The sequence below is a fragment of the Tupaia chinensis genome, unplaced genomic scaffold, assembly GCF_000334495.1.
Source record: "Tupaia chinensis unplaced genomic scaffold, TupChi_1.0 Scaffold000054_1, whole genome shotgun sequence".
NCBI lineage: Eukaryota > Metazoa > Chordata > Mammalia > Scandentia > Tupaiidae > Tupaia > Tupaia belangeri.
Window position 1 is genome coordinate 8294695 of NW_006159512.1, and position 26977 is coordinate 8321671.

Sequence of the window (26977 nt, forward strand, 5' to 3'; positions counted from 1 at the left end):
AATAAAAAAAAAAAAAAAAAAAGAAATTGAAAGCTTCCGAAAACAAATTTTCAGGTCTGAGACGTAATGGATGTATGTTCGTTATTATTGAATGAAAAACATATCCCACGGATAGTTGAAATTTCACTTGCTGTGTGCCAGGCCTGCTTATGGATACGATTAATGGTAATAAATGTTTGAAGTTGTTTCATAGTGACTTATGGAGACCCTTCTCATTTTCATACTCCCTAAACAGGTAGTTTTTGAGCTCCTCCATTCATTCAGATGTTCATTCATTTAACCACGTAATAGGAAAGATATTTATTGGGAAGCAGTGAGTGTTAGCTAGGCAGTGGATAGTCAAAGAAGGAAAGAGGAGGTTCCTGTCATTTAGGAGTTGTGTAACTAAAAAGTGACAGTAGAAGTGGGAATGAAGTGCAGTAGCAGCAGCAAGGGAGGAATGACCTTGGGATGTACAAAGGACAGTTAAGAATTGGGTACTTGAACTTGTCTGGCTGCTGGTTAACTGGAGATTTTACCATTTTATTTTCATTGGAGTGTTGCTATAAAACTCAGTAAAGAAAACAGTAACATTTACAAAACAACTTTGTAACATATTCAACTTGCTGTTTCAGGAACTGTCTTGTTTTGTTACGAGATGCTACGAAGTAGTGATGAATGTAGTCCATCAGTTGGCGGCCCTCTATATCAGTAACAAGTATGGATTTTTGAAATATTTTTGCTTTTATAATAGAGATACAGGAAATGTTTTTCTAAAATTAACTACCTGAAGTCATTTTTCATTTTCTCACTCACTCATTTATTCATTCAGTGTCCTTTGAAAACTGAAGAAGTTTCAAATACTATTTGATAATATATCATACATAGGACACAGTTTTTCCCATGGTGAATGAACTCATTATCTGTCTGAATAATGATGTTGACAGTAATCTTAAATCTGACTGCATAGAAAGAAGGCTAATGTAGAATTAGTACATGCACTATGGGCTCTCCTTTTCCTTTCTGTGTTAATGTTTCTCTGATTAGTCACATGAGACTTAGGAGACTTTTATTTTATTTTATTTTTGAAGGGGTTTTTGCTATAGGGCGCGTGCACTCTCCAGAAAGAGAGAGAGAGACAGAGAGACAGAAAGCGAGAATTCACCCTCCGGGGGGATGGCCATGCCACAGTCCCTTCTCCTCCTTTCTCCTCTCAGGATCTTGGGCATGCACGCACACGCGCCTTGCGTGAGTTTTAGCCACTGGGTCTGGGACTCGAACCGTGGTTGACTATATGAGAATCCAGCGCCATAGCCATTACACTAACTGCTGGTCCCAGGAGACTTTTATTAAAATACACACTCTTGGAAATGAATTGGATCTACCTTAAAGAAATTTCCTGAGCAATTCTAATGATCCTTTAAGTTTAGGGAAACTGACACTAAATCAAGAAAAATTGATCAGATTTTTATAGAGCTCTTGCTACTAATACTACCTCATGTTTGACTGATTCTTTATACTTAAAATTTTTCCACATTTACTGCTGAAACCTTCCAGTACCTTTGTTTGGATATATGACTGGGGGTTCTTACTATGGGAAGAAACATCTGGGGCCCAGAAGAGTTACTTGCCAAGATTCCTTAGCAGTTTAGGTGCTTTTCTGTGGTCACTAGTCCATTTGTCGTTCTTCGTACTCTAGCATGCTGCATCTTAATTCTTTTTATAATCTGGAAGACTACATTAACTGTCTCTCATTCTCCTGTTTTTCCCCCTCACTTAGATATTTATTTTATGTTGTCTTTTCACTGTGCTCTCCTCATGGCAGAAGAGAATGAGAGCATAGCTTCCTCATACTCCACAGACCCTGGTGTGTAGTTCTAAGAAGACTCCTCCTCACTCCACCCCTGCCCCAGAGGATGAAATTTATTTCAATTTTATGTATAATTTTGAAATATTTACTCTATCTTGTAGAATATCCTTATATACTTTGATATACAAATAGTATCCTAAATTATTTATTATTGAGTAAATTGATTAAGAAGTAAAATTCAATTTTTCTAATTTTCCTAGCATGAATTGTTTTTCAGTAGAGCGAGAACTCAGAAATAGATCTGACTGAACAGAGAACCAGTTCTCAATGTCATTTTGTATAGGATATCAAAGATTCTAGTGGTAATTGATAAATTCTAATACTTTAGGATGACATGGATATTAGTCTTATTATTCCCCTATCTCCACCCCGAGATAGATTTTTTTTTGGGTTAAATGGCTTAGAAATTCACGGCAATTCATATTGTCACGAGCGGAATAAATGCAAGGATAGCCCAGACTCTGGATACTTAGGTGAGCTCCTTTCCTGGGTGTGTAGAATACAGTAGTAATGCCTTGGAGCTTTTAAATTGTAGTGGCTAAAGCCTTATTAAAGATACATATTAAAATTCCAAGAACTTCTCCCATGTATATTCTTGAAATAAGAATGAACTCTGACAATAGAAATTCCTGTTTAACTTTAATATTATTTTATTACAGGGTTGCACCCAAAATTATAGAGACAACTGGAGTTCATTTTCAGGTAAAAGTAACTTAACTTGACCTGTAAAGCTGTTATTTTTACTTCGTTTTGGAGTTTGTATGTGTGGGGAGTATAGTTATAGCAAGTCTCTCGATGCTTTTTTTTTTTTTTTTTTGGAGAGGTTTTTGCTAAAGGGCATGTGCGCTTCCCAGAAAGACAGAAAGTGAGAAATCCTCCCCCGGGGGGATTGCCATGCCCCAGTCTCTTCTCCTCCATTCTCCTCTCAGGATCACATGCACCTGGCGTGAGTTTAAGCCACCAGGTCTGGAACTTGAACTGTGGTCGACTGCATGGGAGTCCAGCGGCATAGCCATTACACCCACTGTTTGCTCTGTGTGTTTTTTTTTTTTTTTTTTTTTTTTTTTTGCACTTGCTCTCTTACCTGTGAAGTTGATCATTTGTTACTGACCCGCTATCAGAGTAAGTCTTAGTTTTTCCCCGATGCAGATTCTCCAGATGGTCTCCCAGACAGTAAAACAAATCTGCAGTATCACACTTAAGGATGAAATGTGATAGGGCAAAGAGTTCTCTATGTTGTTTTTTTTTTAGGAATTATTATTTATTTAATTATTAATTATTATTATTCACATGAGTTATGCCAGAGAAAGAGAGAGTAAGAGAGGAAGAGTTAGAAAGCAAGCTGCCAGGTCCAGGACTTGAACCGTGGTTGGCCATGTGGGAATTCTAGTACCTTTACCTTGCCACCTGCTGATCTCAAAGAGTTCTCTATTTAAGGATAATAGTCCCATCTGAGGAAGAGTAGCTTAATAAATTGATAGGCCAGCTGTTTAATAATTCATTAATTAGCCCCAATGTGTTTTTCTTTAAAAGTCCACGTGAGGCTTAACTTCTAACTAGTGACTAAATGATAATCATTTAAGGTTTTTTGACAGACTATGTATGAACACTTGGGAGAACTGCTAACGGTTTTGCTTACCCTGGATGAAATTATTGATAACCATATCACACTGAAAGACCACTGGACTATGTACAAAAGGTACATTCACAAAAATACTTTTTGAGTATTTACTCACTTCAGATGGTTAAAATACTAGTATTAGTAAAAAGTAGACATATAAATAATGTAGATCCTTTAAAAAACCTAGAGATCTATATTTAGAAGGAGCTCATGTCAACTGCTTTTGTGAAGACAGTAATCATTCTTTAATTTTGGATGGGTTTGAGGGTATGATATATAAAGCATCCTTATTTAAAAATATTTTTAAAGAATTATTTATTATTACTATTATTATTTAACTTGCTATAGTCATTGGAGAGAGACAGAGGGAGAGAAAGAGGGAGAAACTGAGAAAGCAAACCACCAGGTCTGGGACTTGAACTGTGGTTGGCCACGTGGGCATCTGGCATCTCAACCACCACACCACTCAGTGACCCCAAAGCATCCTAATTCTTAAAGATTAATAGAGTGTTTATTTGTCTACCTTAGGACTTAGATTTATTTTTTTCTCTTGAGCTTGGTTTTATCTTATAATATACTCCAAACTTTTAGATCAAGGTATTTTGTTATATTCAACTTAAAAGTATTTGTTAAAAGTCTCATAGGTACAGGGCACCAGGTATCTGAATTTGAGATGATATGGAAAAAAAAAGCATAAGACAAATACATTATATATATGACAAATATTTATGTATTATATATACATTAATATATATTATTTAAACTTTCAGATGTATAGAGCAAAATAAGAATTGTAAATATAAAGTTTTGATATCTTGGAAAAAATTTTTTTTTGAGAGGTTTCTGCTACAGGGCGCGTATGCTCGCCAGACAGACAGAGAGAGACAGAGAGACAGAAAGCGAGAAATCACCCCCCATGGGGGATGGCCACACCGCAATCCCTTCTCCATTCTCCTCTTGGGATCCTGGGCGCGCACGCACACACGCCCGGTGTGAGTTTAAGCCACTGGGTCCAGGACTCGAACTGTGATCGACTACATGGGAGTCCAGCAACATAGCCATTACGCTAACTGCTGGTCCCAATGGAACATTTTTAATTTAAGACTCCATTAAGTAGATTTAAGATCTTTCTTCAAATCTTCCATAAGGTTACTGAAATCTGTCCATCACAATCCTTCAAAATTTGGAATTCAAGAAGAAAAACTAAAGCCATTTGAAAAGTTCTTACTGAAGCTGGAAGGACAGTTACTTGATGGAACAGTATTCCAAGTAAGTAGAGCTACATCAGGCCATAATGAATGGATTTGGATTAGTTGATCCAGCTCAAATTATAACACTTTTTTTTTTTTTAAAAAAGAGAGATATTTTTGCTATAGGGTGTGTGCACTAGCCAGAGAGACAGGGAGAGACAGAAAGTGAGAAATCACCTTCCTGGGGGTGGCCATGCAACAGTCCCTCTCCTCTATTCTCCTTGGGATTTTGGGCATGCACACACATGTGCCTGGCATGAGTTTCAAGCCCCCTGTATAAAAATATATATATATATATATATATATATATATATATATGTATTTAAAAATACATATATATATATATGTATTTAAAGGTACTGTGATTAAAATCATTGGTAGTCTAGTAAAAATATAATTATTTCACTATTAATAGTAGCAAACAGGGTTAATTGTGTATTAGTTTTATGTGGTATGAAGATTTTGTTTTGGCTACAGAACACGTGTGCTCACCAGGGAGAGACAGAGAAAGCGAGAAATCACTCCCCTAGGAAGGATGATCACACCACAGTTCCTTCTCCATTCTCCTTTTGGGATTTGGGCATGCTTGCACGCATGCCTGATATGATTTTCAAGTCTCTGGGTCCAGAACTTGAACTGTGTAGTTGGTCATGTGGGATCCAATGCCTTAACCTCCACATTACCTGCTGACCCAGTTTGAGGGCTTTTTTTTTTTTTTTTTCTTTTTTTTTTAAATGTAAGATAAAACTGGGACCAGCAGTTGGCGTAATGACTGTCTCTGGACTCCCATGTAGTTGACTGCGGTTTGAGTCCCAGACCTGGTGGCTTAAACTCACGCTGGGCGCATGCGTGCCCAAGATCCAGAGAGGAGAATGGAGGAGAAAGGATTGTGGCGTGGCCATCCCCCCAGGGGGTGATTTCTCGCTTTCTGTCTCTCTGTCTCTGTCTTTCTGGTGAGCGCATGCGCACCATAGCAAGAAGCTCTCAAAAAAAAAAAAAAGAAAAGAAAAAAGAAAAACTAAGGATTAAGGGGATCAGCATATAGTGTAGTGGTTATGTCACTGATTCTTTTTTTCAGAAGACATTTCCACACATGTACTAGGAAAATAATTACAAACAGAAGAATACAAACTCTAGTTTTGAAAGTGCAAAGTGAAAACATGCTTTCCAGTGTTTTATCAAATAAATCTTTTATGTATTTCTGAATATTAGTGTATATTCTTTTCATACAGAAAAGAATTGTATTGGAGTACAAGCACATTTGGGGTTAAGCTTTATTACTTTTATGTAACTGGTACTCAAATATGTAAGCATATATACATTTTTCACTTAGAAGTATTAATATATACCAGAGCATCAGTTTTAGTAAAATCAAAATGAATATAGAAGTCTATCATATTCTGTATTTAAATATTTAATAGTTTTTCACCAAGAGTCTAAGTTTTTCTTAAATGTTTCCTGTCTAGGCCTGCATAGAACAACAGTTTGATTCTCTCAATGGAGGAGTGTCTGTGTCAAAAAATAGCACTTTTGCTGAAGAATTTGCACATAGTATTCGCTCAATTTTTGCAAATGTAGAAGCCAAACTTGGTAAATTACATTTTTTGGGTTTTGCCTTTAAAGTTTGTATTTTCTTAAAATCATGATTTCATTATATTCTGCTTTTCTCTTATGTTATTGTTTTATAAGGAGAACCTTCTGAAATTGACCAGAGAGAAAAATATGTTGGAATTTGTGGACTCTTTGTACTGCACTTTCAAATTTTTCGAACTGTAGATAAAAAGTTTTATAAGTCTTTATTGGACATTTGTAAGAAGGTAAGAACTTGAAACTTTTTTTTTCAGTTTGAGTAGATTAAAGATTCTGAATAAAACTAGATATTTGAAATTTCTTTTAATTGTGATTATAAAAATAGTGATGTAATAGTATTCTTTTTTTTTTTTTGGAGTTTTTTTTTATAGGGCATGTGTGCTTGCCAGAAAGACAGAGACAGAAAGCTAGAAATCACCCCCCCAGTGGGGGATGGCCACGCCACAATCCCTTCTCCTGTCGGGATCTTGGGCACGCATACACATGCACCCGGTTTGAGTTTAAGCCACCAGGTCCGGGACTTGAACCCATGATTGGCTACATGGGAGTCCAACGACATAGCCATTACGCCAACTGTTGGTCCCCAAAATATTCATTTTTAAAATTCAAGCATTCCAGAAATAAGTAACATAGTAGATGAATGTACTCTGTAATTCCACTTCATATGAATACATGTGGATGTTTTTCACATGTTTTCTGTACATAACTTTCCGTTCCTGTTGTTAATGCTTATTTTTTCCTCTTCTGTTTTTCTTCTCCTCTTTTTTATTTTATTTATTTATTTTTTTGTGTGGCTATAGGATGCGTGTGCTTGCCAGACAGACAGAGACAGACAGAAAGTGAGAAATCCTCTATCCCCTCCCAAGGGGAGATGGCCACACCGCAATCCCTTCTCCTCCATTCTCCTCTTGGGATCCTGGGCACACACGCACATGTGCCCGGCGTGAGTTTAAGCCACCAGGTCCGGGACTTGAACCGCAGTCGACTACATGGGAGTCCAGTGACATAGCCATTACGCTAACTGCTGGTTCCAGTCTCCTCTTTTTGTACTCATTATTGAAGTAGAAAAATGTGAAATAATTTTTTCCCACATTTTTGCTATTTCTGTAATGTGGCACCTGATTTCAGGATTAGAAATTTGTGTGTAGCATTAAATGATATGTGACCATGAACACCCAGCTGTCTTTGGTATTTAAAAAAAATATTTTTTATTAACATAGAGTGAATGTAGAGGACACGAGGATTCAAGTTTCTGTTTGCTTTTTGCATATTTTTATTTATCTGAAAACCCATGAGAGAGTGTTTTGTTTAACATTTAGGCAGAATAAAATTGTCGTGCTCAACACCAGATACTATAATGCCATAATTCTGTGCGATGGTCAGATACTTGTCTCATGTGTGTGTATGTGTGCATGTGTGTGAGTGGTTTTTGTTTTCTTTTTTCTTTTTTAAGAGAGGTTTTTGCTATAGGGTGCATGTGTTCACCAGAGAGACCGAGAAACAGAAAGCAAGAAATCATCCCCCAAGGGAGTGGCCATGCTGCAATCCCTTCTCCTCCAGTCTTCTCTTGGGATTTTGGGCACGCACGCACACATGCATATACACCTAGTGTGAGTTTTAAGCTGCTATGTCCGGGACTCAAACCGCTGTTGACTATGTGAGAATCCAGTGACGTAACCATTATGCCATCTGTTGGTCACTGTCTCATAATATATTAATGAGTACTTTTTTGTGTTTATTATTTCTTGAAATAAATTGTTTTTCATGTATATTGTAGAACTATTAAACAGTTTATTGGTTAGCCCACATTTAATGATTTTTATCCCCTTGCCTTTACTATTACAGGTACCAGCCATCACCCTAACTGCTAATATTATTTGGTTTCCTGATAATTTTCTGATTCATAAAATACCAGCAGCTGCCAAACTTCTAGACAGAAAAAGTCTTCAAGCCATTAAAGTACACAGGGACACTTTCCTACAACATAAAGCTCAGTCACTTACCAAGTAGGTTTAATAAGCACCATAATGAAAACATTTAGATATTTTGTGTTTTCAAGTGTTATACTGACTGTAAATATATGGAATGTATTTGACTTACACCATCATATGTAATAATATAATTTTTGCTTATTACCAAAGAAGGATTGGGTGATTTCCAGATTTATTTTCTAGGATTGTTTCTTTTCTGTTTTATTTTATTTTTTAAATGTTTTAGTCTTAAAGTTCATTTAAGATGTAAGCCAATTAGGGACCAGCAGATGGCATAGTTATGGTAAAGGTGCTGGACTCTCACAAGGCTGACCACAGTTTAAGTCCTAGACCTAGTGGCTTCTGTCTGACTTTCCTTTTCTATGTCTCTGTCTCTTTCTGATGAATTGAAATGAGTAGTAGTAATAACAATAAATAAATAATTCTAAACAAATGAACAAAAAAGATATATGCCAGTTATATCTTTTGGATATATACACAGTTATACACATATACGTTTTATCAGCTGTGTGAAATATATGTTGTCTAAGTGAAATTAATCTCTGATTTGGTTGCAGTAGTGTCATTCAGTAACATTAAAAGCATTGTGTGTCCATGAAGTTTTGGAGGAGTCAGCTTTACCTTGATGTGCTGCCCCCCCATATTTTTATGAAAGTAATGTATATGCATCATTAAAAAGTAAGAAAGTATCAAAGCTTAAAGGGAAAAAATTTCCCCAGCTCAATTCCTCCTTGTAACTCAGTCCTGCTCTCTTCAAGAAACACTTTTAAATCTGTTTCTTCTGATACTTACATTCTTTTGTTTATCTCTTATGTAAATTTTCAAACATAAGCAAAATAGAGGAAATAGTATAGAGTCCCTGTGTTCCCATCCCCCAGCTTCAACAGTTTTTTCCTGCACATTCTTACTTGAGTAAGCATGTATTTGAGTACACTGCTGAAATCACAAGTTAACCTGGATAAAGATTTTAAGTGAAGGAATGATGCAGGACTCTGCCCCTGGCCTTGTGCTCATTAGGGGCATGGTTAAAGGCATAATAGGGATGCTGTCCCTGCTGATTGCAACTCTCCAGGGAAAACTGGCTGCCACTACACACGGGGAGCAGGAGGAATGTGTCTAGGGTGGGGTGAGATCTAATGCATCTCTTAGTACCTCTGTGTCCTGCAACTACAGTCACTGGAAACTGACCAGTTCAGTCAGCTCTACTCATGGTGGAAATTTCAGAGCTCTGTAGTACATCCTAAAACAATGAGCAGGGATAAAGACTGAAGTTTGGATTTAGATTAAAGAGATAAATTCACTAATGTAAGATGGAGAGATAGAGATTAGGCTTAGTAGAATTAAGTGCAGTCATGTGCAGCATAATGGCATTTTGGTCAATAACAGACCACGTACATAACAGTAAACCTGTAGGATTCTGTTAGGCTGACCCATGTTGCTTAGGTTTCTAGTCACCTGTGTACCTGCTAAGCTGGTGTAAGTAAGCTCTGCAGTATTCATATGATGACAGGCTTCTGGATGATGCGTTTCTCAGAATGTACCCGTCGTTAAGATGTAACTATAAAAAGAAGATGTGGGCATTTTAGTTCTTAAAAGGTTATTCTTTTTTTTTTTTTTCAGAGAGGTATTTTTGCTATAGGGCATATATGCTGTGAGAGAGACGAGAGAGACAAAAAGTAAGAAATTACCCTCTAGCAGGTGGCTATGCTACAATCCCTTCTCCTCCATTTCCGTCTCTGGATTTTGGGCATGTTCACACATGTGCCCAGCATGAGTTTTAAGTCTCCTGGGACTGACTTTAAGTCGGTCTGACACTCAAACTGTGGTCGCTACAGTTTGCTGCTAGGGAGTACAGTGAATGTAGCCATTATGCCATCTGCTGGTCCCAGAAGTTTAATATTCTTTAACAGTGTGATAGAGTTGCCAAAATGCCAGTACATACTTGGATTACATTAATAACTTAGTGTCCAGGCTATGGAAACTAGTAGTTAGGATATTTAGGCCATGGGAATTCAGAGTTCCTTTGAATCTCATTGGTCAGATCTTAGGTGGCATTTCGTGGTGCCATATTAAACATTAAAAAGTCCACAAAGCATAGTATCTCAAGGTGAAGCTGATCAAGATGTTGGAGGGTCCAAGAAAAGAATGTCTTCTCTTTTCTTATGTCTTATGTAGAGTTTGGCTTTTAAAAGAAATTTATATAGTGGGTTTCTTTACATATCTGACGGGCATTCAGGTTGAAGAGGAAACAGATTTTTTATCTCTTTGGCTCCAGAAGACTAAACTAAAACTAAAAGATGAAAATGACAGATAGTAGTAATTATAATACTTGCCAACTTTATGGAGTTCTTAATTATGTATCAGGCATTATGGAAATTTTGTAACAACTATGTCTTCTCATGTGGGAAATAATAAAGGTGGCAACTGATGTTTCTTAACATTTACTATAAACCAGCAACCATTCCAGGACTTTCACATCATCTCCCTTAATTAACAGAAAATGCTATGAAGTCGATGCTATTGTTATTGCCATCACAGAGATTAAATTGCTCAAGTTACATAACTAGAAGTGGCAGAGCCAGGCAGTCCAACTCTAGAGCCAAGCTGTTAATTATTATACTAAATTACTATACTAAACTACCTAGTAGAAAAAAGAGAAAAATGGAGAATTTTTTCAGGTCATATAGCTGAGTATGTGCTGGAGAGGGACTGCAGCCGGAGCCAGTCTTGTCTGGAGCCTCTCAGTAGTAGGTTGTGTAGCTGCTCTGAGAGGACTACTTGCCGTCCCTCGAGTTGTGTAGGCAGGACATGAGTGGAGCCCACCCATCCATGATGCTGAAGGTAGTGTCTTACTAGGTAGAAGACTGGATAAATTGGCTTTTAAAGACCTCTCACATGATGAAATTTTGTTTCTAAAAATCTTTGATTCCAAAGGTACGCCTGTACAATCAATGTAGATCTCTGTGGAGCTGAAGGGGGTGGTTATCCTTTTCCCTCTTGCCATTCTGCCAAAGAAACTTAAAGTCCACCTCACTAAGAAACTAGGAGAGCAGAGATGTGACTTGTGCGAGCTTTGTCCTGATACTCTAAAGAAAGCTGAGGGAGTGACTAAGAGCTATTTCTGGTTAGGCCCCAGGGTGGATGTGAGTGAAGAGGGAGCACTGGGGGCAGTTTTTCTGCCCCTGCCCTCTACGCTAAACCCCAAGTGAGTTGTAGCATTTTGCTACAATAGTACAACTTAAATAGTTTGTAGGCCTTAAAGTTCCCATCTGAGCCAAGGTACATTGATACAATGATTTAGTATTTGTCATCATCCTGAATAGTAGAGAATCATGTTTATTACTGATTTAGTGTCTCCAGGGTGGGTACAGTGTCTCCCTGGATTTGGGCTTGAATCCTGACTCAGCTACCGAGTGGTTATCTGATTGGCACATTACTTCTCTGACAGCCAATTTTCTCTTCTGTAAAGTGGAGATTGTAGTTCCTACCTTATAAGATTAATGTGAAGATTCAGTAAGTTAATTTGTATAAGGTGCTTACAACAGTAACTGGCATATAGTAAAGCATTCAATAACTGTTAGTTTTTAAACTCAGATTCTGACCGTCCTTCCTGTTTTTATTCTGGTTTGAGCTGCCCTTCTCCCACATAACTAGAGTAGCATCCCAGGTAGTTTTCCTGCTTTTACCATTGTCTCCTGTATCATTTACTTTCAACTCTCAGCCCAAAGTCATATTGGTTCTCTTTAAACCAAAGTCAGACTAGGTCACTGTGCTCACACCCTTTAGTGGCTTCCCATCTCACTCTTACATCCTTATTCCCTATCAGGGATTCCTCCCCATTCCCCACCTTTCTCAGCTCCCTAAGCCCCTAAGCCCCTACTCCTGTACTTCTCTGATTCCTTTTTTGTTCTTATCCTGTTCACTGTACTCCAGTCAACACTGGCAAATGTCTTAGGTTGTTTGTATTTGTTATCACTTTCCTAGGATTGTCTTCTCATATATTTGCATGGAATACTCATTAATCTGCTTTAATTCTTCATTTTTTGTTTTTGTTTTTGGAAGGTTTTTGCTATAGGGCGCATGCACCTACCATACAGACAGACAGACAGAAAGCAAGAAATCACCCCCCAGGGGGGATGGCTACACCGCAATCCCTTCTCCATTCTCCTCTCGGGATCTTGGGCACACACGCACATATGCCTGACGTGAGTTTAAGCCACCAGGTCCGAGACTCGCAGTCGATTACATGGGAGTCCAGCGACATAGCCATTACGCCAACTGCTGGTCCCAATCTGCTTCAATTCTTGATTGAAATGACCTACTCAGTGAACCTACATTGGTCTTTATATTTAAAATTGTTCCTCTCACCACAGTCCTTATTCCTTTTCCCTGCTTTTCTATTCCATATCATGTATCATCTGGCATATTTTTCTTTATTTCTATCTTTTCCTTTCTTTTCCTCTCTTGCCTTTTTATATCTTTTTTCTTCACATACATTTGCCAGAAAGAGAGAGTGAGCCTGAGCACCTCCCTTAGTGGGATGTGGTCACGTCATCCTCTTTTTCCTCCATTCTTTCCTGTCAGTATTTTGGGCACATGTGCATAAGCTCAACATGTTTTCTAAGCCATTGGGTCCAGACTCAAACCATAGTTGGCCATGTGGGATCCAGTTCCCTTAACTAAAACTGTGCTATGGGGCTGGCTCCCATCTGACATCTTCTAATTATTTTAAGATTTTAATAATCTATTTCCTTATCATACAGCTCTTCATAGAACATAAATTTCACGGAGGCTGAGATTTGTGTCTGTTTTGTTTACTGTTTTCATTGTTTTGTTCTCAGTACTGAGAAACAGAACCTGGCTTATATAGGCACTGAGTAAATATTTATTGGATTAGTAATACATATGTGTGCATGATTCCTGCCTTTTGAAAACCACAAGATGAAGTGGCTACTGCTGCAAAGAAATGTTCTATTCTGATCAAAATGAAGAAATGGAAGTAAATTACCGTGCTCATGTTTTCCCAATATTTTCCTTTGTTAGAGATGTACAGTCTTACTACGTCTTTGTGAGTTCATGGATGATGAAAATGGAATCTATTTTATCTAAAGAACAAAGAATGGATAAATTTGCCGAAGACCTCACCAATAGATGTAATGTTTTTATACAGGTAGTTGCATCTTCTTGCTTGTAATACTTTGGGATCACTTCATTACTAATTTATACAGAGTTTTATGTTCACTTCAAAGCATGACATTTTAGCTGTGTCTTATAAGTTGTGTTATGTGTCGTATTTTTATTTTTACTTAGCCTAAAATATTCAAAAAAAATTTTGTGATGCTTTCTTAGATCTGTGGGGTTTTCTTTGGAAGATATCCCCCCCCCCCTTTTCTATTTTTATTTACTTGCCAGAGGAAGCAAGCCAGTGGGGTATGGTGATGTCACAGTCCTGTCTCCTCTATTTCTCTATTCTGTTAGGATTTTGTACATGCACACACATGTCCAACATGTTTTTCAAATTGCCAGAATAAGGATTTGAACCAGTGTCACCCATATGAGATCAGGATTCTTTATCCACTGGGCTATAGGGCTGGTCCTGGAAGATAATTCTTAATTTCCAAATATATGAGGACTTCCTAGTTATCCTTTAATTATTGATTTGTAGCAGTAATAAAATAATTTCAGTGTTTGGAAATTTGTTTTATGTCCCAGCCTGTTGTCAACTTTGGTAAACATTTTTTTGTATACATGAAAAGAATGTATAATTTGCTTTTGTCAGTCATACCATTCTGTATATGTCAAGAAGTCATCTTTGTTAATGATTTTGTTTGTGTATTCTCTCAGTACTGAGAGAGTTGAGTTGGAATTTCCCACTGTTATTGTAGATTTGTGTATTTATCTTTTTAGTTCTGGCGATTTTTGTTTTATATCTTTTATTTATTTATTTATTTTTAGAGGTTTTTTTTTTTGCTATAGTGTGCGTGCACTCGCCAGACAGAGACAGAGAGATAGAAAGCGAGAAATCACCCCTCCAGGGGGGATGGCCATGCCACAATCCCTTCTCCTCCATTCTCCTCTCAGGATCTTGGGCATGCACGCACACGCGCCCGGTGTGAGTTTTAAGCCACCGGATCCAGGATGTGAACCGTGGTCGACTACATGGGAGTCCAGCGACATAGTCATTACGCTAACTGCTGGTCCCATGTTTTATATCTTTTAAGACTTAGATACAGCATTTGGAATTGTTCTTTCCTCCTCTTAGTGAATTAAACCTCTTATTGTTAAAAATGTCCATTTTTTGATCTAAAAATGCTTTTTGTCATGTCTGTTTTTTTGACATTAGCATAGCTATAACCAGTTTTCTTTTTGCTAGTGTCTGCGTGAACATTTTCTCGTAGCCTTTCTGACTCCTTTTATGTATTGTGTATCTCTCTACCAAGCAGCGTGTGTTTTCCCCTAACGTGATTATCTTTGTTGTTTTCATTGCACTCTTTTCGTTTATGTCATTACTGGTAAATTTGGTTTAAAATTGCCACCTGACCACTGTCTTCTACTTGTCTTACTTGTTATGTGTTACTTTTCTTTTCCTTCCTTGGTCTCTTTTGGATTATTTTTATCATTTTATTTCCCCTTCTCTGTTAGTTTGTTAATTCATTATTGTTTCACTGTTCTTTCTAGTGGTTACTCTAGAAATTTAAAAATGCATCAACTACTTATTCAACTATAGTATAAATTCATAGTTGTACTACTTTGTAGACAGCATAAGTATATATCCCCCTCATCTTTTGTGCTATTGTGTACTTTGATTTTTGTCTATATTTTAAGCTTCACAAGGCATTATTATTACTTTTGGTGTCTTTGTAATCAATCATTTACACCTATGCTGTAATCAATCATTTACACCTATGCACGTGTTTACCTATCTTTTTTTTTTTTTTTTGAGAGGTTTTTTTGCTATAGGGCACATGTGCTCACCAGACAGACAGAGAAAGACAGAGAAACAGAAAGTGAGAAATCACCCCCCAGGGGGGATGGCCACACTGCAATCCCTTCTCCTCCATTCTCCTCTCTGGATCTTGTCACGCACGCACACGCGCCCAGCATGAGATTTAAGCCACCGGGTCCGGTACTCAAACCGCAGTCGACTACGTGGGAGTCCAGCGACATAGCCATTATGCTAACTGCTAGTTCCTGTGTTTACCTAACTTGTTGCTTTTCATCCTGTCATACAACTCTGAACTTTCATCTCTACTTGTGGAATTCCTGCTAATATTTGACTGAATATCAGTTTCTGTGGATGATCACAGTTTTTGGTCTGTGTCTCCATTTCACAGTTGTGCTGTGTTAGATTTCTAGGTTGGCAGAGTTTTTCCTTTATCTTTTCTTTTTTTAATAAATTTGTCAGGAGGTGAATGCACTTACTAGGGGGAGAAAAGGAGGGAGAAAGAGAGAGACAGAACAGCCCCACGGGGAATGGTCACACCACAATTGCTTTTTTTCCATCTCTCCCTCCTTTGCAGACTTTGGGCACACATGAACACGTGCCTGTCTGGTGTATTTTTCAGGTCACCAGGTCTGGGTCTTGAACCGCACAGTTGGCCATGTGGGATGCAGCTACCTTAACCACCATGCCACCAGCTAGCCCTCCTCTATCTTTTAAAGGTGTCCTTTTATTGTCTTCTAGCTTCCTTCATTTGGTTAAGAAGTAAGCTGTCAGTTTTATTGACTTTTAAATAAGTCTTTCTTTAATTGCATATGATATTTACTTTCTGCTTTTTAGCAACTTTACTGTGATGCTTTTAAATGTGGTTTTGTGTTTGTGCTGCTTGGAATTTGTAGGGCTGCTTGGATTTTGGAAACTTCTTAGCCATGAACTCTTCAAGCTTCTTTCCTATTCTCTTTTTCTGTTCTACTTCTCTTTACATCTGTCTAATCTGCTGTCAAACCCATATCTGACAAGTTGTTAATTTTTATTATTTTATGTTTTAGTTGGTTTACAGTTTTCAGTTCTCTTCCTAAATACTTTTGTGTTTATTTTCTTCCCCATACTCAGCACAAGTATTTTGAAGCCCATGAATAATAATTTCACGATCTGGGTATTTTTGTCATCTGTTGTTTCTTGTTTCGGGGCTTGTCTTACACGTTGAATCCCTGGTTATTCTTTATAGTATGTCTCATACTGTATATTAAAAAAAAGTAGACATAATGTGAGGATCTGGATACTGTTTGCTTCCTGCAGAAAGGATTGATATATGCTTTTGATACACAGCTAGTCAAGGACAACTAGCAGCCCAGATCACATAAACCCAGTCGTGGATTCAGATGATTTGAAGTAAGACTTCAGTCCTGTGATGGCTAGTGTTCCAATTCATGCTTGCTTTTTGGGGGGATAGCCCTTCAGGATCCCAACCCACAACTGCCCTGCTTGAGGGGCCATGCACTCCTGTTTTTTGTTCCCCTTCTCATGTAGTGTTGTTGGAAGATAAATTTAGCTTCTGTCTTTTAACAGAAGTCACAAAGACAGATATTCTAAGGGAAAGCCATACTCACTTCTCTGGGTTTTAGTCTTCTCTCACATCTTGGCCTCATAATTCCTTATTTTCTTGGTTTTGGAACTTTTTGTTGCCTTCCAAGAGATTTTAAAACCATTTTCCCCAGATTTCCTAGTTTTTTTTTCAGCAGAAATGTTGGTTCAGTTTATTCCATCATTAACAGAAGCAGACTCCAGACTCATCTCCAACCCACTGTGGAGTTTTATCCATCGTGTATATCATTCTTTCTCGAATAAGGATCATCTGGGAAGGGGGCGATACTGATGGGAGAGGTCTCTCCTGTGTGCTGGGGCAGGAGAAAAAGATGGAGTTACCCTGGCATAGAGCTTCTGCCCACCTTCTTGGCCATATCCACAGATGCACAGTTGAGGTTCATCTCTAACTGTACTTGAATTCTGGGGGAATTTACATAAGCCCAAAGAATCTCTGTCATTATCTTGTATTTCTGTGTGGCCATTTTGGTCTACTTGAAAAAATATTTAAGAGCTCATGTCCCCTTCTTTTTGTTTTCTTATTCCATCTGTTTCCCTGAGTTTATTTTTTTAAACCTCACAAAGCCTGCTTCCTTTATATGTAGAAGTTGAAAATCCCTTCTCATGAGCTGGACAGAGACTTGGCAAGATGGAAACTGGAGAGAGGGAAGCCCGATCAGCACTGAAGTATACAGGGAGAAGATAGCAGACAGACTCTGGGGCTTGGACTTAGATGGAGAGAAAGGGCATTCGGTGTGGAACTCAGAAATTCCTTTGCATAACTGCGTTGGCCAGAGAACTCCCTTTCTTTCTCACTTTCACTTCCTAGCTCCTTAGAGTTCTCAGCTTTTGCCTTAAGTGGCAGGATGAATAGACACCTTCCTGACATCTAAATTGTTTCTTAGTTTGTTTGTTTGTTTGTTTTTTTAATGGAAAGGTTCTTTGTAACAGAGAAAATAAAGTTTTCGCAACTTTAACCACCATGCGGAACATTGCTTTGAAACTTACCACTATGTGTAACCTCGTGAGGAAGAATCTTTCAACACAGTAAAAGCTAGCTTTAAGATGAACTTCAGAAACATCAGTTAATGGCAAACTGAGGAATAACAATAATTATATAGAGAATGAAATCTTGAAGAATTGAAGTCTTTCCTTGTGATAATAATCATTGTTTTACTTTTGTTTCCAGGGTTTCTTATATGCGTATAGTATTAGTACCATTATTAAAACAACAATGAATCTCTACATGTCCATGCAGAAACCAATGACCAAAACCTCAGTTAAGGCATTATGCAGGCTTGTTGAACTTCTCAAGGTAGGTTTTAGATTATTTTACTTTGCTATCCTAATTGAGAAATGAACCAGGCTTACATTAAGCTGTGATCTCATGATTATCTGAGAACAAAAAATTTTGATAAAGTGTACTTATTTCTCAGTTAAATAAAGGAACTAGACTTTGAAAGCAATTTCTGAATAATTATGAATGCCAATTTAGTAAAACTTGATTAAAAGTAAATGTAGTGGGGCCGGCAGGTGGTGTGGTAGTTAAGGGTACTGGACTCCCACATAGCTGACTGTGGTTCAAGTCCTGGACCTGGTGGCCTGCTTTCTTACTCTCCCTTTCTCTTACTCTTTCCTCTTTGGTCAAATTAAAATAAGTACTTTATTTAAGTATCTCTGTAACCTCTTTCCTTTCCCCTACCCTCCCCCCACCCTGTGTACTCACTGTCTCATTAAGTTAATATAGGGAAAGAGAAAAGAAGAAAAATAGAAAAGAAATAGCTTGAGTATTTTTAAAGTTTTACTTGTGGGTTTTAAAAGCATGTCGCATGAATTTTAAAAAATACTCATGCAACATGATACTTATATCCATTATCATTAGCATATTCTGTATTAGAACAAAACTACTCCTTTTGGGTAGAAGAGCCCAGTAAAACAAGCTTTTAGAAAACTTTTTGTTCAAGTTGAAATTAAGGCCCAGCCATGGTAGTGTGTACTGCTAAGACTGCTCTGCAGACTGCCCAGGTCTCATCCTCAGTCCATCCTGAGGGCTGGATGTAGTGGCATGTGCCTGTAGGCCCACCAGGGAAACTGAGGCAGGAAGATTGTTATAGTATGACCTTATTAAAAAACAAAACAAACAAACAAAACTAGAAATTAAGATTCACTGGTAAATTTCTGCTAGTAATAGACCTTAGATTTGCTCTGGAAATGAAGTTCTTTTTGGAAATTGTGCGTTTCAATCTTTTTTTTCCTTCAGGATATATTATTTATCAGTTACATTTTAAAAAATTAAATATACATACAGAAGTGTATATTTCTGTTTGTATAGATACATATATTTTAGAAATGTATATATTACTTACATAACATATTGCTATGTTATAAAGTATATAATTATGTTACTCCATTATTACCAGCACTTTCAGAGTCCCCGCATGCTCCTCCTTGATTGTTTCTCCAACTGTCCCTCAGAAAGGAAACCACTAATGAATTTTGTTTGTCATTTCCTAGTTTTTCTTTTTAGCTTACTGCATATGGATGAACCTGTAAACCATTCATTGTTATATATGAGTTTGTGAAAGATATTAATGGGATAATATTATATGTGTTCTTTGACTTATAGTTTTTACTCAGCATTTTGTATTTGAACTTAATCCATGTTGCAGTGAATAGCTGTGGTATATTCAGTTTTGTTGTAGTGTAGCTTCCTGTGTGAATGGACTTGTGAGCTGTTTGCAGTTATTGCTATTAGAAACAGTGCTGCCGTTTTTGGAATAATGTGCAGGAGTCTTTCTAAGGCATTATGTACTTATGATTGTGTTGCTGGGTTTTATGTTCTCTATAAGTTCTCCTTTTTATTTATTTATTTAAAAAATAGTTTTAAACATTCAGCTTTATTTATTTTTTAATTTGAGTGGAGAGGGATAGAGAGAGAAAAAGTGAGAAAGCAAACTGCCAGGTCTGGGATTCGAACTGCGATTGACCATGTGGGAATCCAGCACCCTTAACCACCTTGCCACCTGCCAGCCCCTATGTTCAGCTTTTTAAGATGATGCCAAATTGTTTCCCAAAATAGTTATATCAGTTTGTCTGTCTCCCACAATGTGCTAAGCTTCTCATTGTTCTCTGGCTGGCCAGCACTGGTCTTATCAGGCTTCAGTTGTTTATTGTTTATAAATTAGTGCATTTAATTAGTTCTGATTATGGTTTTTTTATAAAGAATTATTTGTTTTATTTATTATTACTTTTTAACTTGCTACAGTCATCAGAGAGAAACAGAGAGAGAGGAGGAAAGTGAGAAAGCAAACCGCCAGGTTCGGGACTTGAAACATGGTTGGTCATTGCCCTATCCACCATGCCACTTGCTGGTCCCTGATTATGACTTTTCATGTTCAATTCCTAATTGTTCATGGTAGTGAATATTTTTAAATTATTTATTGTTTATTCTTTTGTGAAAAATCTGTTTATGTCTTCTCTTCAGTTTTCTGTTGGATTATGTACCTTCCCTAAAGAAAATGTTCATTTATTTGGGGTCATATATCCTGAACACTAATCTCTGCATTGTGACATACCTTTTTACACATTTACCTACCTTTTTATTGATAGTGGCTTTTGATGAATAGAAGTTCTTTATATTAATATAGTTGAATTTACTAGTCTTACCTCTGTGGTAATGCTTCTTACGTTCTATTTATACATTCCTTCTCTAGCCCAGGGTAATAAAGATAATTCTCCTATAGTTAATTTTGTCTAATAGATGTACGTTAATTTTTAAAAATTACCTCTTCTTTTTTTTAGGCAATAGAGCATATGTTCTATAGGAGAAGCATGGTTGTGGCTGATTCAGTTTCACATATAACACAGCACCTTCAGCATCAGGCTCTTAATTCTATTTCTGTGGCCAAGGTATGCAAATTATTGTCACTCAGCATAATGATAATGTAATCTTTTTTATTCACTGTCTGTTGTTTTCTAGTTTATCTTATTTACTCTGTTCCTTCAAACATAATATTCTTGATTATTTACCTCCATGGCATTTTATGATTTTTACCTAGATAGATAGATATAGATAAAGATAACCTATAAGGGTTATCTTTACTTATAATTGCAACACATAAAACATGAATGTATCTCTAGTAAAAAATGACATGAGGGCTGGCCCTGTACTGCAGCGTTTTAGTGCATTGCAGATGGAGCCAGATCCCACATGGCTCATGGGCTCAGTCCCAGCCTTGTGGCTTACGGGGTCTAGATTGGAGGAGGAAGGATTGTGGTGTGACCACACCCCATTGGGGGTACTTTGTTTTTTTCTTTCTCTCTCTCTCTCTCGTGAGTGTACGCACCCTCTGGCAGTAAATTTTTTTTTTTTTTTTGAGAGATTTTCACTGTAGGGCGCGTGCGCTCGCCAGACAGAGAGAGACATAGAGACAGAAAGTGAGAAGTCACCCCCCCAGGGGGGATGGTCACGCCGCAATCCCTTCTCTTCCATTTTCCTCTCGGGATCTTGGGCACGCACGCACACGTGCCTGGCGTGAGTTTTAAGCCACCGGTTCCGGGACACGAACCGCGGTCGACTACGTGGGAGTCCAGCGACATAGCCATTACGCTAACTGCTGGTTCCCCCCTCTGGCAGTAATTTTTAAAAAGACAAGCACTTTTGAAGTTGATGCATAATTTATTACTATTTGAAATGATTTCTAATTAATAAGGAAATTTTAAAGGATGCCTAATACATTTACTGTTCCCAAGAGTGCTAAGAGATATTATAGAACTAAAGTATAAAACATTATGAGAAGTTCACAGGGAAAGTATTTTTCTCTTCTGTCTTCAGTGGAATCATGGAAAAGCTAATCAAGAAGTTATTCTTCTGAATCTTTTGTTATTGCCTCAGAAACAAAATTAATACTTACTTGCTTTCTCTTCCTTTATATTTAAGAAAAGGGTCATTTCTGACAAAAAATACAGCGAACAGCGTCTTGATGTGCTCTCTGCTTTAGTTCTGGCTGAAAACACCCTAAATGGACCAAGCACAAAACAACGGCGACTTATTGTGTCTTTGGCGCTAAGTGTTGGCACACAAATGGTAAATGTATTGCTATTAATTATAGACTAAAAATGAGGTGTGAAGTTTTATGGTTCCCTTATTATCGATCCAAGAAACCTGTCTTTACTTTGACTGCATCCTCTCTGCCTTTTCCCGCTTTCCTTACAGAAAACATTTAAAGATGAAGAACTCTTTCCACTTCAAGTAGTCATGAAAAAACTGGATCTTATCAGTGAACTTAGAGAACGGTAAGTAGGACTGGGATATGTAATGATACTTCAGAAATAACTGGTAGAAACATTGCTTGTTTGGGCCAGCCCGTGGTGTAGTTGCTAAGGTGGCTGGTTCCCACATGACTGACTGCTGTTCAAATCCCGGGCCTGGTGACTTAAAAAACACTCCACACCTGTGTGCATGGGTGCCCAAAATCCCAACAGGAAGGAGAAATGGAGGCGATGGGATTGCAGCTTGGACATTCTGCATGGTTTCTCTCTTTCTTTCTAAAATCTCTCTTTCCCGTGCGAGCACATGTGTAAAAATGAAAGCAAAAAAGGAAAAGATTGATTGTTCTTTCTAACATATAGCAAGAGAAGTAAAATTAGCATTAGTTTCTCAGTGTAACTTCTTTAGCAAGACCAAAATGAAACTACAACTATGGATCCTAGTTATGTAGCTTTGCATCTATAGGAAGCATGTATCAATAGCTCATAATGAGAGAAAGCAGTGCAGTCTCCAAATGTTTGGCAAACTCTGATGTGTATGGTGACACGTTGGGTATCTCTACTGGACTTCTAGAATTGCTGCTTTATAACAAGGCTTCATCTGGGGACCAGCAGATGGCATAATGGTTATTACGTTGGACTCCCACATAGTTGACCGTGGTTCGAGTCTCAGACCTGGCGGGGTATGTGTGTGCATGCCTAGATTCCAAGAGGAGAATGGAGGAGAACAGATCGTGGCGTGGCCGTCCCGCTTGCGGGTGATTTCTTGTTTCCTCTCTTTCTTTCTGGCAAACGCACAGGCCCTATGGCAAAAACCTCTCTTAAGAAAAAAAAAAGCTTCATCTGTTTGTGATTTCAGTTTGAGCTATGAATTATTGTCATTAGCCAGTCATCAAGGTGCATTTATTTATTTATTTATGTATATATGCATGTATGTATGTATGTATGTATGAATGAATGAATGAATGAGAGGTTTTTTGCTATAGGGCATGTGCGCTCACCAGAAAGACAGAGACAGAAACAGAAGGCGAGAAATCACCCCCCAGAGGGTATGGCCACACCACAGTCCCTTTTTCTCTCAGGATCTTGGGCACACACGCACATGCACCTGAATTTAAGCCAGTTTGTCCGGGTCTTGAACTGTGGTCGACTACATGGGAGTTTAGTGACATAGCCATTATGCCAACTGCTGATCCCAGAGGTAGAAATTTTCGATAGGGTCTCTTCATGTAGCAGTCCTCCCATCCCAGCCTCCCAGGTAGCTGGGATTATAGGCGTGCTCTGTTGTGCCTGACCTGTTTAGCTGGGTCTAGAAACTGAATCTAGGTGTCTCATGTGGCTCCATCTTATACAGTGGCATCCAGCTGCTTGTGCCTTCATTGCCTGGGCTGACATTTTCATAGCTTGTGGCATTTAATTCTCTATCATTTCAAGAAATACTTAATCACTTTCTTTTTTTTCTTTCTTTCTTTTAAATTATGTCAGAGTTGCATGTTCTCATTGGACAGAGACAGAGATAGAGAGGGAAAGTGAGAATGCACCTCCCCCATGGGATATGGTCACACTGCAATCCCGTCTCCATTTCTCCTTGCTTTCAGGATTTTGGGCAAATATACTCGCATGCGGCAAGTTTCTTGAGACGTTGGATCTGAGACTTGAACCATATGGCTGACCATGTGGGATCTAGCCACCTTAACCACTGAACCACAGGCTGGCCCTGAACCTTTTTTATTGTTAAGATATTTGATGATCATTTTGTTGTTTCATACCTATGATGCAAAGTAGTCACTTGGCAAAAATTATAGACAGGTTAAGTGTTTTCGTGTTTTGTTTATTTATTTGTTTTTTCAGTCAGTTCTTTAAGAAGGTTTGCTTTCCAATTTGGAGATGGGTAGAATAGTGTATGGGATGCAAGTATTGTAAGTCGAGTCAGACTTACAGACAGACAGAAAGCGAGATATCACCGCCCAGGGGTATGGCCACGCTGCAGTCCCTTCTCTGTTCTCCTCTCGGGATGCAAGTATTGTAAGTCGAGTCATATTAAATAACACAGAATGTAGGGAGTGGCCAGACCTCAGCTAGGCACTGAGCGACCTTTAAAGTAGAGATGATCTTTGTGTTTATGCTGCAGGGCAAGCGAAAGCTCTAACAAAGATATACTGCTGTTACACTGCAGGGCAGTGCAAATTAAGGGAAGCTGAGTCAGCCAGAAAAGGGGAAAACTGTTTTAGAACTATGGGATGCAAGAACCACGGGATGCAAGATGCTCCACAGCCGCAACCGGTTTCTCCACCCCCAGTATTGCATAAAAGAATAAACCTGGGAATGGCTGGGGCCTCAGTGTTCTCCACGAGAGACGCCCGGTCCGCCCGATCCCCACTTTCTCTGCTTGTGTGTCTGTGTCTTGGTCTTTTCTCAGTCCATTCGCCAACTTCCACTCGGGGATCCACGTCCCTTCGCTCTGCAGGCCAGGGCAATGAAAAATTTTATTTTAAATTCCTCTATTTATAAAGTTATCTTTAATTCTTTTTATGTCTGCTTTAAAATTAAATTGTATGTGCAGAATTCTGATAATGTTGGGGATTGGAGTGTTTCGTTACCTTTGCTCAGCTTGAAAAAATGTTTTGTTTTGTTTTGTTTTTCCTGTGCTTATATAGTGAGTGCAAAATGAGTCTCTCTCTTTTATAGTATATAAAGTCATTGTTTTCATTTGGTTTTTTGATACTTCAGTTTTGGTACCACTAATGACTGTTTTATATTGTAGAGTCCAAACACAGTGTGACTGTTGTTTTTTATACTGGCACCGAGCTGTCTTTCCAATTTATTTGGATGATGTGTATGAAAATGCTGTTGATGCAGCCAGGTTACATGTAAGTATGGAATAAGAGAAAGACCAAACTCATCTTTTTATAGTCATGGTATACACCATTGTAGTCTTTTTTTTGTTGTTGTTAATTAATTTTATATTACGTTTAATCACATGTATCTTTTTTTTTTTTTTTCCCCGAGAGGTTTTTGTTATAGGGCATGTGTGCTCACCAGAAAGACAGAGACAGACAGACAGACAGAAAGCAAGATATCACCGCCCAGGGGGATGACCACGCTGCAGTCCCTTCTCTGTTCTCCTCTCAGGATCTTGGGCACACACGCACATGCACCTGGCATGAGTTTAAGCTGCAGGGTCTGGGATTCGAACCGCGGTTGATTACATGGGAGTCCAGTGGCATAGCCATTACGCCAACTGCTGGTCCCCCACATTTATCTTTATAGTGTATATAGCATTTCTTTTTCCAGCATGAATATCATGCATCTCAGTCAAGACAAAGACATTACTGTACACATCATCAGCAGCAAAAAGCTTTTCATTTTGTCAATTAAAAATACTTTTTTTGTCTTTTTCTTTCCCTGATCTCCTCCCTCCATTACCCACCCCCATATTACTCCATCCTTACTGTCTCTAGTATCTACTGTTGCCCTCCCTGCTACTGTACCTTCCAAACTTTGCATTTCTGTCATAGAGCTCAGATAATCAGTGTATATTGAGTGGGGACATGCAAAGTCTTTCATAGTCTCACTTGCTTCACTTAGCATTAAGTCTTCCATATTGGTCCACTTTGTATCGCATGTCAGGGTTTTTCATTATTTTTTATGACTGAGTAGTATTCCACGGAGTACATACACCATATTTTTCAATCCAATCTACTTGGACATTTGGGTTCACCATTCTAGTTTTAAAATAGGCCATTTGATTTAATAAACCACTTTAAAATTGAACTGGCAATGGATAGTATTGTACATGTCCAGTAAGTGTCTATACAGTTTGTAGTTAAATTTGATATTAGTACTAGTGAAATTAATTTGAATATATTTTACTCCCACTCTCAGAGTTTAGATCATTCTCATTTCATGTGATTTTATAGGGCTGTCAGAAAAGTCAAGATGCATTTTTGCATAGAATAACATGGAAAAATAAATGACTTTTCTAATGACCCAATAGTTTGTTACAATAATATGACATTTACTCATCAACAAAGTTATTCAAATCCTTTTTTTAATGGAAATCAGTGTATCTGAATGCATAAGGTAGGAAAGGATAAGCGAATGTGAGATTTTTGTGTATTCAGTTAAAGAATATACTTGAAGATTCTCCTCTTAGGAAAGAGAGACAGTCATATGGAAAATTAATTGTTTTCTTCATATCAAGGTTTTGTCTTTCATGACAGGTAGTTAACCTTTGTAATGTTGTAGATTAGAGATCCGGTTTTTCTAAGTTTATGTACATTTTAATTTTCTTCTTAGTACATGTTCAGTGCTTTACGAGACTGTGTACCTGCAATGATGCATGCAAGGCATTTAGAGTCCCATGAGATACTCCTGGATTGCTATGACAAGGAAATTATGGAAATTTTAAATGAGGTAAATTTTATTTTACATTGGAAGGCTTGTGACATGTTTTTGGAATGCAGTGTTTGAAAAACTTGGATTGGAACAATCTTTCACTAAATTGAATGATTATACAGTAAATTGCTGTGTAGAACAGAGGAGCTAGTTTTATTTATAACGTCATTATTATGCTAAGTTTTTCTGTAATTTCTAATTTTTATTTAGAAATCAGATTAGAAATTTGAACACTTTAACATTATAGTAAATATAGTGTCTTTGAATTTAAATTTCTGTTTATTAGAAGAATATAAATGCAAAATGGGTTTGACTGTTAACTGCTACCATGGCATAGTTAATTATTAATATTTTATTGAATTTAATTTGGAGAGCTCTTAAAAGGAGCTCTCAAATTATGTATTTGAGACTAACAAAAATAGTTTGAATGCAATGTAGATGTTCCTTTTTTTTTTTTTTTTTTCTGGAGAGATTTTCACTGTAGGG

General features: G+C 37.8%; 1 protein-coding gene across 2 annotated transcripts in view; it reads left to right on the forward strand.

Moving 5' to 3' along the window:
- WASHC4 (WASH complex subunit 4) overlaps positions 1–26977 on the forward strand; it is a 68151-nt gene that overhangs the window by 11558 nt on the left and 29616 nt on the right. For both annotated transcript variants that reach the window (XM_006141435.3, XM_006141436.3), the window contains exons 7-20: positions 615–697; positions 2509–2551; positions 3445–3548; positions 4619–4739; positions 6187–6310; positions 6410–6537; positions 8156–8316; positions 13345–13471; positions 18015–18140; positions 20627–20734; positions 21765–21911; positions 22041–22120; positions 24858–24963; positions 26393–26509. In XM_006141435.3, the coding sequence (XP_006141497.1) occupies positions 615–697; positions 2509–2551; positions 3445–3548; positions 4619–4739; positions 6187–6310; positions 6410–6537; positions 8156–8316; positions 13345–13471; positions 18015–18140; positions 20627–20734; positions 21765–21911; positions 22041–22120; positions 24858–24963; positions 26393–26509 (1575 nt within the window). The remainder of the gene's footprint in view (positions 1–614; positions 698–2508; positions 2552–3444; positions 3549–4618; positions 4740–6186; positions 6311–6409; positions 6538–8155; positions 8317–13344; positions 13472–18014; positions 18141–20626; positions 20735–21764; positions 21912–22040; positions 22121–24857; positions 24964–26392; positions 26510–26977) is intronic.